Source organism: Phyllostomus hastatus, unplaced genomic scaffold, assembly GCF_019186645.2.
Source record: "Phyllostomus hastatus isolate PE091 unplaced genomic scaffold, TTU_PhHast_1.1 phas_contig_58, whole genome shotgun sequence".
NCBI lineage: Eukaryota > Metazoa > Chordata > Mammalia > Chiroptera > Phyllostomidae > Phyllostomus > Phyllostomus hastatus.
The window spans coordinates 6225565-6239238 of NW_025333916.1; the positions used below are offsets into that span (position 1 = coordinate 6225565).

General features: G+C 38.2%; 1 protein-coding gene across 4 annotated transcripts in view; it reads left to right on the forward strand.

Moving 5' to 3' along the window:
• Positions 1-13674, forward strand: part of FAM172A (family with sequence similarity 172 member A) — a 414546-nt gene that overhangs the window by 33335 nt on the left and 367537 nt on the right. For all 4 annotated transcript variants that reach the window (XM_045847842.1, XM_045847845.1, XM_045847843.1 and 1 more), the window contains one exon: positions 8921-9022. In XM_045847842.1, the coding sequence (XP_045703798.1) occupies positions 8921-9022 (102 nt within the window). The remainder of the gene's footprint in view (positions 1-8920; positions 9023-13674) is intronic.

The following is a 13674-nucleotide window of genomic DNA, read 5'->3' on the forward strand; positions in this document are numbered from 1 at the left end:
TGTCATTTACAAGTTAGACAGTTTTGTTTCTTTCTTTCTAATCTATATGCCTTTCTTTCTTTTTTTCTTTTTTTGCTGAGTGAGCCTTCTAGTACTATAATTAGTAAGAAGAGTCAGCGTGGACATTCTTTCTTTGTAGGTCAGTGGTAAAATAGTCATTTTTGACTCTGACTATGACAGGGAAAGAGGCTTACTGGTGTTCACAGAATGGGTCACCCTATCCACTTGATTATTAAAATATTTTATTGAACCTTTATTTGGGAAACAAATATCTTCACATTTGTTGACTATTCAGAGGGGTCTTTTCACATACCACTTCTCTATAATTCCTTGTCACCATTTTTCCAATTATGTTCATTCCAAGTCCCTTACCATCCAGCCAATCCATTGGCCACAGCCCGTGAATCAATATATAATCACATGTCTGGCCATATCTCTTTCCAGAAAACTTAACAGCCAGGTACACTGCTCTCAGTTCTGCTCAATGGGAGGATTTCCATTTATAGCCATCATTTAGGGATGCCCCAGAAAAGGGCTCTAGTGCTTCACCTGTCTGTCCACTTTTGAGTGTGCTTGAATATATTGCAGAACTATCTATAAGCAGACCTGAGTTCGGATAGGAACTCAACTCATGATAGGAACTCCCCATGTAGAGTTCATGCTGGTAGATAATAGGCAGTGCGGTAGGAGTGAAGACCATTTGGGCTACTTCTTCATTTAACTTAGTTTTGCCTTTAGGGCCTGCCCAGGCCTGATCCCGTATATACCACTTCTATATGATGATGGAGTGCTGTTAGTATACACCTAACTTTATGACTTGTTGGGTCAGCTAATACCACATTCATGATGGGCAGCTAACATTACACAATAACCTGGTAGCCCATGATTAAATGTTCATCTCTACAAAGGCCCAGAAGCAGACTAACAGCTGTTTCTTAAAAACAGAGTAGTTATCTGCAATGTATGGCAGGGCTTTGCTCCAACATCCTAAGGTCCTGTGTTTGATTCATCTAGAGGGGCCTGCCAAAGATTCCAAACAGCATCCCTCTCTGCCATTAGCACCACTGAATCTGGGAGATTATGTGGTTCAAGTAGCAAAGTACCATATACAGCTGCAGAGCTTTCTTTTGTTCTAGGCACCACTCAAAAGTAGTAACATTCTGGATAAATGGGCCAGAGTAACACATCCAAATGAGGACTATGTTGCCTCCAGCATCCAAAGAAACCTCCCCACTTTCAGTCATTGTGCCTCTTTTTTGTTGGTAGGAAAAGCCCATTACAGGAACTTACCCTTCGCCTTAGCAAAGATAACTTGACATGGCCCACATCATTGGCCCCCTAGAAATTACACTGGAGTAGAAAGCCCCTGAATTTTTGTGAGATTTATTTCTCACCCTCTGACACGCAGGTGTCTTGCCAATACGTCTAGATGGCTGTTACTTCTTGCTTACTAGGCCCAATCAGTATAACGTATTGGATCAGAGTGATACCATATGGAAGGGAAAGGCAATCAAGATCAAGCAAACTAAATTATGACTTAGGCGGGAGAGTCAATATATCCCTGAGGTAGGACAGCGAAAGTGTGTCTCTGGCCTTGCTAGCTGAAAGCAAACTGCTTCTAGTGCGTTTTATTGACAGCGATGGAGAAAAAGGCATTTGCCAGATCAGTGCCTCCTTACCAGGTACCAGGGGATGCATTAATTTGCTCAAGCAATGAAATTACATCTAGTATAGCAGCTACATTTAGAGTCACCACTGGGTTAAGCTTAATGATAATCCACTGTCATTCTCCAAGTTCCAGCATCTGTCTTCTGGACATTTCAGATAGGTGAATAGAGTGGGGATGTAGTAGGAATCACCACGCTTGCATCCTTCAGGTCCTCGGTGACAGAAATCACTGCAATGCCAGGAATGCCATATTTCTTTTCGGTTACTATTTTCCTAGGTAAAGGCAGTTTGGGGGGCTTTCACTTGTTCTTTACTACAATAGCCTTCATTCCACAGGTCAGGGAACCAATGTGGGGATTCTAGCAAATAATGAACTGGGGAAATAACCACAGAATGGGTTCAGAAACCCACTGTGAGATGATTCTGAGCTAAAACTCCATTGAACACCTGTCTGCCATAAGCCCCTACTCTGACTGATGAACCATAATGACCTTTTGGGTTTCCTGGAATCAGTTTCATTTCAGAGCCAGTGTCTGCAAGTCTCTGAAAGGTCTGATTCCATTTTCCCCAATGCTGTTACCCTGGTAAAAGGCCATAGGTCCCTTTGGGGAAGGATGGGAGAAAGCATAACTGTAATATTTGGCAGTGTACCTGGGTCATTCCTTAAGGAGTTTTGGCCTCTCCTTCTCCCAAGATGCTCTGGATCTGTAAGCTTGCTTAAGTCTGGGAATGATTGTGACTGTTTTTGATTCAGTTTTGACGTTTGTTCATTTAACATAGAACTTTTCTGCTTATATATATCAAGTAAGAATTTAGTAGGCTTCCTGTCTTATTTCTAGGAACAACATGCTCAACTAGCCATTGCCACGGTCTGCGTTAATCAGACTTCTGATCGCTGCTTTGACTTGCTACCCATTGTGGTAACCATGCCCACCTTGCCTTTGGTGGTCGAGTGTTCCCTGTTGTCTGCTACCACCCTAGGAACCACTTACCCCCACTGCATTTAGATTTCTTAATTCAGTGACTGTAGTTCCCACTGTAAGGTCTAGCATAAGAGAAGGGCCACCACAGAGCTGTTTAAGGATGCATGAGTTCTCCACATAAATTTATTTCTCATAGTGGTGAAAGGTATGTCTTCTGGACCCTCCCAGGGTAGGTGAGTAGGTCTTCAATCCACCTAAGAGTGGACAGATCCACTCTTAACATTTGTATCTCCCTAAACCTTTGAATCACTTCCTTTGCATTAAACCAAAGCAAATTCACTCACTATGGGCCACCCTTTGGTCTCTGTTCCAGCCAACCAGAACCCTTCCTAACTCCCCAAGTTACAACTTTAAATATAGTATCTGTACTTGGTGAGCCTTTATCAATAAATATGCCATGATTGTTCCTTCCACTATTATCCCTTAATATCCATTCTCCTACCTATTTCCTGGATTTCTGTTTGTATAAATTTTTACTCTCTTCAGACCTTCATTGGATCAGATGAGGGTCTTCTATGTGGGAGAAAGGTAATTTGCTTTACTCAGTCTACGGATTCAAATGCCAATCTCACTCAGAGACACCTTCACAGACATACTTAGAATAATGTTTAACCAAATACGTGGGGGCCCCATGGCCCCATGAAGTTGACACATAAAATTAATCACCACACCATTCATCCTGGTTTGTTTCTACCTTTTGGCTATTGTGAATAATGCTTCTGTGAACATGGTTGTACAAATATCTGATGAGTCTCTGTTTTCAATTCTTTTATGTATCAAATGGTATTTTTATCCAGGTATTGCATATGCTTGGTTGAAGTTTAGAGTTCTGGTTTCTGAATCACTAATCACCAGAGGTATGAATTGGGGGAGGGGAGAGTGTGTCACATCTGATGCATGTTTAGGTTTTTATGGATTTAGTTGTACTGTATTTTATAGGTACTAAAGGGATTTTTCAATGTAAATGTTACATTATTCTTGAGTTTTACCTAATTCAGTGCCTTTGGAACCCAGTCTCTGTGTGTAAACTATGGTTATACAGTATTGCTTTCCTATTAAAAAGCAGAAAAATAATCTCTCACAATTTCTACATGTTTCCTTAATGCTAATGAAATTTTTTTTTAAAAAACCTATATCTGGTTCTCTAGTTGAAAGAGAAGTTTGAGGAATGCCTATTTATTTAGTTGTTCTTTTTATCATTTAAAGGAAAGGAACATTTTGAGCAAGATAAAACCATATTTCTGTATTTATAACTATTTATTCTTTACAAGGTAATAAACAGAGGGAACAGAATCTTTCAGGGTTGATATGGCACATAGAATAAATGTGTTAATTTTGAAAGAACACTGAGTTGGGTATTGGGAAACATTTATTTTTTTCTTTTTTAAAAATCTATTTTATTGATTATGCGATTACAGTTGTCCCATTACTCCCCTTCATTCCCCTCTACCCTGCACACCCTCTCCCACCCACATTCCCCCCCTTTAGTTCATGTCCATGTGTCATAAGTTCTTTAGCTTCTACATTTCCCACACCATTCCTGCCCTCCCCCTGTCTATTTTCTACCTATTCCATGCTACTTGTTGTCTATATCTTTTCCCCATCTCTTCTCCTCCCACTTCCCTGTTGCTAACCCTCCATGTAATCTCCATTCCTGTGGTTCTGTTCCTGTTCTCTTTGTTTGCTTAGTTTGCTTTTGTTTTTTGTTGTAGGTGTGGTTGTTAATAATTGTGAGTTTGCCGTCATTTTACTATACGTGTTTTTTATCTTCTTTTTCTTATCTTCTTTTTCTTAGATAAGTCCCTTTAACATTTCATATAATAAGGGCTTGGTGATGATGAACTCCTTTAACTTGGCCTTAACTGAGAAGCACTTTATCTCCCCTCCCATTCTAAATGAAAGCTTTGCTGGATAGAGCAATCTTGGATGTGGGTCCTTGCCTTTCATGACTTGGAATACTTCTTTCCAGCCCCTTCTTGCCTGCAAGGTCTCTTTTGAGAAATCAGCTGACAGTCTGATGGGAACTCCTTTGTAGGTTACTGTCTCCTTATCTCTTGCTGCTTCTAGGATTCTCTCCTTCATTTTTACCTTGGCTAATGTAATTATGTGTGACTTGGTGTGTTCCTCCTTGGGTCCAACTTCTTTGGGACTCTCTGAGCTTCCTGGATTTCCTAGAAGTCCATTTCTTTTGCCAGATTGGGGACGTTCTCCTTTATTATTTGTTCAAATAACTTTTCCACTTGTTGTTCTTCCTCTTCTCCTTCTGGCACCCCTATAATTCGGATGTTGGAATGTTTCAAGATGTCCTGGAGGTTCCTAAGCCTCTCCTCAGTTTTTTGAATTATGCATTCTTTCCTCATTCTTTTCTGATTGTGTGTTGTTTTCTTCCTTCTGGTCTACTCCATTGATGTGAGACCCAGCTTTCTTCCCATCACTATTGGTTCTGTGTGCATTTTTCTTCATTTCACTTATTGTAGTCTTCATTTTTTTATCTAATTTGCGACCAAAGTCAACCAGTTCTGTGAGCATTCCGATCATCAGTCTTTTGAACTGAGCATCTGATAAGCTGGCTATCTCTCGATCGCTTAAAAGTATTGGTTCTGGGGCTTTCATTTGTTCTTCTGTTTGAGCCATTTTTTTTTTTTTTTGGACTTGTTCAGCCTGTTAGTATGAGGGGCGAAGCCTTAGGTGTTTGCCAGGGCGGGGCAACCCAGTCACTGGGTTGGGATGCTGTATGTGGGGGCGGGGTCTGAGAGGGAACAATAGCGCTTGCTCTGCTCTCCATCGGACTTCAGTCCAATCTACCATTCCCCCCAAGCAAACTTGGCCCCTCTGGTACTAATTCCCGTGTAGGTGGGCCTGTGCACCCTGTGGGTCTTTCTAACAACCTCTCCTGTGAGTCTGGGAGTCTCTCCCTGTGCCTCAACCCCCCACAGGTGTTTTCAGTGAGTGCCCTGAGGCTTTATTTCCCGGTGCTGGGACCCTGGGACTGCCTGGTCAGCCAGCCGCATTGTGCCCAGTGTCTTGCTTCACAATCACCGCCTCACTGGGTCTGCCGGTTGCCACCCCTTGGCCAGGGTCTGCCAGCCACAGCTTGCACACCCAGGGTCCGCCTGCTGCGGTCTTGCACACCCGGGATGCCTTATGCCAGTCCCAACACTCTTTGTTCCATGACCCCTCTCCGGCTGCCCAACTCCACCCCTCCTACCGGTCTGGATGAACATGTCTATTTTAATTCCTTGGTTGTCCGACTTCCATACAGTTCAGTTTTCTGTCAGTTCTGGTTGTTATTCTGTTTCTAAATTGTTGTTGTCCCTATCTTGGTTGTGTGAGGAGGCACAGAGTATCTATCTACGCCTCCATCTTGGCCAAAAGTCCCTGGGAAACATATTTATTTTACTAAGTTCACTTTACTTATAAGGTATAAGTTTGGACAAGCCATTTTACTTCTTTGAGCTCATTTCCTTGTCTGAAAGACAGCAAAGATGATAATATGTGCTACTACTTTATAGGGTTGTGATGATTGAATGAGGTAAAGTAAGTGAAATCTTTAAACTGATATATGGATGTTAGGTGTCATTTTATGATCTGACCTGATAGAAAGAGAATATGGCCATTAGACATAATACATCTGCTTACATATTGTGTGTCTGATGACAAGATTTCTAAGTTTTGAACTGTAGAAGGTGACTGTAAAGTGAAGTAATTGGATTTTGCCAAAGGACCTCAACTCATTGGAAGGAGATAAATGAGAATCTTCTAGCTACTCCAAGCCAATTTTTGCCACTAAAATATTTTACCCTTTGTGACAGCATGGATGGAACTGCAGAGCATTATGCTAAGTGAAATAAGGCAGGCGTGCATGACAAATACCATATGATCTCACCTATAAGTGGAACCTAATCAACAAAACAAACAAGCAAGCAAAATAGTACCAGAGACATGGACATAAAGAACAAACTGACAATAACCAGCAGGGAGGTGGGAGGGGAATAAGGGGGAAAAGGTCAAGTCAAGGAACATGTATATAAAGAACCCATAGACAAGGACAAGGCAGGGTTGAGGGGTAGAGCAGGGCAGGGGAGAGTAATAGGGGAAAGATGGGGACAACTGTAATTGAACAACAATAAAAAATTTTTTTTAAAGGTTAAATAGAAAAAAATCTGATTTTACTCTGCTTTGTGAAGATTTACATGGTGTTGAGAACTTTACTAATGAGTCAGAAAGTTGTCAGCATATACCTGCTTTGTAGCCCAGTATGCATATTATGTGACATTTCCCTCTTACCGTAAAGTTCACAAACATTTTTTTTGTGTTTGTATGTTGAAGATGATATTTTTTGAGTGTGTAAATTGAGGTTTATTTGATATAGCAGTTTGAAGACTGCCAATGATTTTTTTTACAAGTTTTTTGTTGCCTTATCTTTGTCTCCAACAGAGAAAGACTAGAGAATTGAGGTAGACAGACTAATTTTTTCTCTAGATATTTTGATGAGCCATACAGATGGATTGGTTATATCCCTGTGAGAAATAGAAATAGTGTTAATTCTGGGATACTTCTTTTGTAGAAAATGGGACTGGTGTGCCTTACTACATATCCAAGGAGCTTTTTCTCATCGGGAACTTGTGTTAAAAATGAAAAATCTCAAAACTTAAACTTTAAAAAAGATCATCTTTTGGAACTGAATTTGAAATTTATATTTTTATTTTTCTGAGTTTCTATACAACTGTATGAAGACTTAGAGTGAGCATTTTTGCCTCACAAATAATATAAGCCAAAATAGATCATTAAATGATCACTGACAGACTGATCAGACTGATTCTAGGGCTGGGGAGAGAAAACATAAGGTAAGCTTGGAGCATCTTGTAGTAGCAGAAAGTAAGGAAATGCTCAAAAAAAAAAAGATGAAAGCATATCAAAGGGTTATGAGAGCTAGCGGAGAGTCAGGTGAAAGAGTTGACAGTGGCCAACAGTGTCACAATTTGAGCAACAAAGTAAATGACGTAGTAGTACATTGTAACCCAAAGTATACAATAATATCTGTGGGTCCATACTGATATAAATAAATGATTGACTAAATATGTAAGTGGAAGAGAGGCAAAGCTTCCATGTAAAGGATTACAAGTAATATTTGTGAATGTGCTCTACTCTAGGAGGTGGAACATAATTCCTCCCCTCCGTTTTTGAGAGTGGGCTAGACTTAGTCACTTACAAGAATAGATTGTGGAAAGGGAAAAACAATAACTTTATCATGAAAAAGTCTGGCAAACACTGTCTTAACCAACTCATGAAATTTTATATCCCAGTGATGTGATGAGAAGGGTAGTTCAGTCTGTGATATTCTTTTTAGAAACTTATAACCCTAGCCTAATCCACCCCCCCCCCACACACACACAAAACAGACAAATTTAAATTGAAGGTCATTCTACTAAATACCTTATTAGTACCCCTCAAAACAGTTAAGATCATAGAAAAAGAAGCAAAGGCTAAAAACTGTCATAGAACTGGGGAGACATGACGACTATATACAATTTAGTACATGATGGAAAAACTGATGAATAATAATATCTGAGCTTAGTTAATAGCCATGTACCAACATTGATTTCTTCATTTTGACAAATGTACCATTGTAATGTAGGATGTTAATGATAGAAGAAACTGAGTAAAGGATATACATGTACTATTTGTACTATCTTTCAACTTTTCTATAAATCTAAAATTATTCCAAAAAAATCTTTATTAAAAAAATTGTAGACAACTTTTTGATCACACAGAATCAAATGATGTGAAGAACAAAAACTGCTTTGTGTTAGATAAATTATTCAGTTACCATATTTTAATATTGTAATTTTCCCCTAAAATGAAATAAGCTATATTGCTACCAGTTAGATTTATAAATTTCCTTATCTATAAATAGTTTTATTTATATTTAAAATTTAGTGACATTTTAAAAGTCGTATTAGTATCTGAAACTTGTAAAACAATAAAAGGATGTTAATAAAGTCCAGTTAGTAATTGTATATTTCGAAGGGAAGAAGTTAATAACTTACTGTAGTGGCACATAGGATCTGACTTGTGATTATTTTGAGAATGATAATTTTGAAAGTGCTTATGTTATATTGATATTGTACTTCATTATAATATAGAACTCTGGGGACTTAACATATAAAAGTAATATAATAGAACAAAAGAATACTTAAAATAATTTAAAATGTAGTCCTTATTAAGTGTGAAAATGAATGTAAGTAAATTTCTTATCTTTTTTTCAGATTTATTATCTAGGATAGATTTGGATGAACTAATGAAAAAAGATGAACCACCTCTTGATTTTCCTGATACCTTGGAAGGATTTGAATATGCTTTTAATGAAAGTAAGTGGTCTATGTTACATACAATACTTACTTAACAATGCTAATAGAATCATAGGACAGAAGTTATTTGCTACTTTTATGTGACAGAAAGAATGTTCTATGTATTTCTTTTGAGAAATAATGTCTAATCCTTTCATGGTGAAATTCTTCACTTAAGCAAAAGAACCAAGTTATAATTTCCAATAAATTATAAAGTCACTTAAGCCAGCATACATGATTTTAGCTTCAGCTTAGGTATCTCAACCCTGAACGTTCAAGTCCCTGGTGTCCAATCAGAATTCCCAATTATATTACATAGACATGTGCTACTATTTCACATGTTATTTCAAATGAAATGACTGGCAAAGATTATCTGTGATGACATTTTAAGCATAATATTCAATTTTGTATGGTATTTTTCAGGAATCATCCTTATTTTAAAATTTATTAAGTTCTGAATCAAATAAATTTTGCAGTTGGGATTTAGAAGGATAGACTATAGATTGCAAGGATGTTTCTGGAACACAGAATTCTGATTCATTGGGTAAATAACACACTGTTACACTTTAAGGGTAACGTTATGGCACACTAGGCAGCATTTCAGTTTGAGCTTTCTAGTTGTTGCTTTGCATCAACTTAATTGGAGATCTGTCATCACTGTGTTGGTTTGGTATCCTTTTACAATGTCAGTTATACTAGAATATTAAATGAATTTAAATAGAAGATACTGGCAACTTTGATCTCTTCTGATATTATTTTTCATGCTTTTTAAATAAAGGCTATCTAAAGCCAACATATATATGAGTAGTAATATTTTGTTTTCTTAAGTTTCTTATATTTTAATTAACAAAATCAAATGAGCACTGTAACATTGCCTCTGCCCCTTTGAAATGATTACTATATAGATTTTTTTCCAGAACAGGATTGGGGAGTGTGTTGATAGTTCATAGAACTGTGGTTGCTTTATGGACATAGGACATCAGTTTTCACTGAAGCCTGTCTTTTGCCTTCCTTGAACATTTCTTAAAGTGAGTAGAAAATACAGGAGCAATATACTTTATTTCTCCCTTTCTTATCAGATACACTCAGATGCACATGTGTGTATACACACATTTTGGCATGTATTGTACACCCTTGCATGCATGTGCTCTCACACTTTTGTACACATCTACACCTTTGCACATGCATGTGCCCTTCGTGTACACACTTCAAATGCACATGCACCCTTGCACACACTTACCATTTATTCTTAAAATATCCTGGACATTGTGTTGTGTAAGTATAGACTAACAGAACGAAGCAAAGATTCTTGCATTCCAAGGGGAGAATGTCATTTTTAAGGATCTTATTTTTAGCATGATAGAGTTCACCTTTGAATTCAGCGTTAATGGTGAATACTTGTTCAAAGAGGTGAAGATTTGAAAGCAGTAAACTGGGTCCCAATATAAAGTTCTTAAAAGGGTAAGTCTAACTTAGTGTCTTTGGGGGTTTGTTTTTCAGGTTTATAAGGACAAAAACTCTTATGAAAGCCTCAAAATGAAACTTTAATTACCTGATTGAAGAAGCTTCTAAATTTTTTTTCACATTTTTTTATTGTTGTTCAAGTACAGTTGTCTCCATTTTCTCCCCACCACTCCCCCCAGCCCCAGTCATCCCCACTTTTTTAAAGTGTTTTAAAGAACTTACTTGGGTAAAAGTAAAATCAGGATACAAAAGTTCACTCTAATCAAAAGGAGAGAGATTCTTTTTACCTGAATCAGACTGATAACTTGTTCTTTCAAATCACTATGCCTATTTAAATACTCCTTTGGTTTTAAATGTCTATTTAGCCATTCTCCAGTTGTAATTGTATAAGTCCCAGCTCAAATGTCCTTGCTTTGGAAGATAAAGAAATTGAATGTTTTTCCCATTTGCTCTTACCCACACTCCTACCATGGATACCAGCCCCCAGCGTCCACAGTGCTACGGATGAGATACGAGACAAATTCACACAGACTACCTAGTCTTGAGGAGGAAAAGGGTCGGCATGGCTTTCTTTCAAGGGGAGAGCAAGCCTCGGTGGCCCTCAGCCATTCTCTCAAGAGGAGAGCGCCCAGACCCTTGTCTTGACAGGCTTTTATTGGATTCAATTTGCACAGGAATACAGAGTGTATACGTAAAGCTCCCAGTCATTGTCTGGCAGAAATGATTAAACAATAGATAACATTCAAAGAACTCTGAGGGCCTATTTTGAGTCAGGGTCAGATGGCTATAGGGTCGTAAAACTTTGAAGAACAAACTCACTTCCTGCTTGGACCCTTATTTAAATTGAGAGTATTAGCAAAGTAGGTTTCATAGGATTTTATGCATTCTTTCTTAGGCTTGATTGCTCTAGGGGACCTGCCCTTTCCAGCACAGGGTGGCACCCACCTCTAGCATTGTTTCAGGCTTAAGTAAGGCAGGGAAAGTAAGGCAGCCAAGAGATTAGGAGACTTCTTGCAGACAGAATGAGGACTCAGGTTATGTCAAAGCTGAGGGGTAAGGGTCCATTACTCCTTTTTCTGTAGCCCCCATATCCTTCCCTGGGGGGCCCCCTGTGATTGTGCCTGTCTTAGGTCGTCCCTCCCTTGAGGAATCTTACCCATAATTGGCTAACTGATCAAGCATTGGGGACCAGGCAGGGTGAAGTAAAAGGAGCAGAAGCTGTGCCCCTGCCAGGGAGATAAGCTTTGTCTCTTAAGTGGCTTATAGTCTGAAGGTCTCTCACTCAGCCTTAGCCATGGAGGGGTTATAGCTCCTGAAACCAGGCAGGGCAGTTCCCAACACACTCCTACACCCTAGGGCAATATTATGAGGAAGCACACTTTTGTATCACCAAAAAAATGATTGGATTTATTCATAAACCTTTTGAGTTTGAATCTTGTCTTTCATGATACCTGATATTTATTAAATTCTCACAACAGGAAGTACACTGTATACTTTCAATTGGTTGTTTCATTTAGGTCAGTGACATGATCTGATAAAATGTATGTATTAATATACACTTGCCAGAATAATGTGCATTTATATATACATTTAAAACTCTATAGCTGATTTTAGGGGACCCTAAGCTATAGTGTTCCAAATCAGACCTTTGACAGTTGCTGGAGAGATTTTTCAAGCCCTTGGAAAATGCCAGATTTGCAAATACCACTGTAACATAAGTGATTGAGATAGGTCTTGTGCATAAGAATGCTCACTTTCTTTGTCTTTTTACCCTCTTTTCACTTTTCACACTAATGCTAATAGTTGGCTATTGTGGTGAAGCCTACTTTTTCCTAAAGAATCAAAATCTCTATCACTTTATGAGAATTATGTCCAAAATGACTAGAGAATTAAAAAAAAGCCATCTCTTTGAGATGTAGATATAAGTGGGCCGTTAATTTTACTTACTAGCTAAGTAAGTCAGTTCTCTTTCACACACTAGTCTCATAGAAAAACACTTCACGTTTCTATATACCTTACTGTATGCCATGTACCTTGAAGATTGCTCTAGTCAAAATCATAATTGTTAGATTCGCAGATGTTGTCAGTTTACTATATTAATAGCTTATGTGTGTATATCCCTTTTCTAGAAAGAATAACAGATTCATTGTTTAATTTATATCATCCAACATAAAAGAGTGATAATGATCCAGTAGAGTGTCTCATGTTAAGAGTACTAAAAAAATCTTTATGATAAAAGATTAGCCTTTATTTTATATATTAAAAATACCCACATTTTATATGTGGTAAAATTGATTTATAAAACTAGCGAAGTAGTAGTTTTACTTGGAGTAGTATTTCCTGGGTTCAGTTTTAGCACCATAACTTTCAAGCCTTTTTTCTACTTCTGCATCCCCTCATTGGATAAAAATCACATATTAATTCCATTCATCTTAATCATATTCCTCTTCTGCTTCTAAACTTTTTCCTGTATCTCACTGCTTTTGGATGAAATCCAAACCCAGTAATTTGGGCCTTCTACTATTTGATCCCAACAGGTCCCCCAGTGTTAAATTTTATTTGGCTCAGTACTTTTTTGTTCCCTGTTATTTAAATTTGTTGTCCATTTTTCATTATTTTGTTTATATTGCTGGGGGGAAGGGGAGAATTAAAGCAATTTACCTGTGGTCTATTTCTCCCCTGATGACCACGGGAATACTCCTAGGGTAAGAAAGAACAGGCAGCCTTGTCTTATCTCTTTTGTAAACGTGCTCCTAATTTAATCTTTTAGTGAATATAGACTAATGTTTGCTATGAGGAGAGTCCTTATCTGTGGCAGTATTTAGCAGGATGACTTGTTTGGCACTGCTCATGATAAACAAACCTACAATCTGTGGATATGTGAGGCATGTTTCTCTGAAGAATACTGTATGGGCAGCACCACTAGTGCTCTGGCTCATAAAATGGAAGTATGTTGTAACCAAAATGCTCACCAATGTGTGAGGTAAGCTGCATGGATCAGTTACAGAGCTTACCTACTGTGGACCAGAAGAAACACCCAGGCTCTTTCAGACCTCTCCCTGTTTTGTCTGCCTCTTAATTGCTTATACCCCTGAAATTGTTAGTAAAGTTACTTATTATCAGTAAAAACTTGGGATTGAGTGATTCTGACTTAATAGTCCAAACCAGTATTGCCTCACTGCCTATCTCATTTCTACTTGAAATTCTAC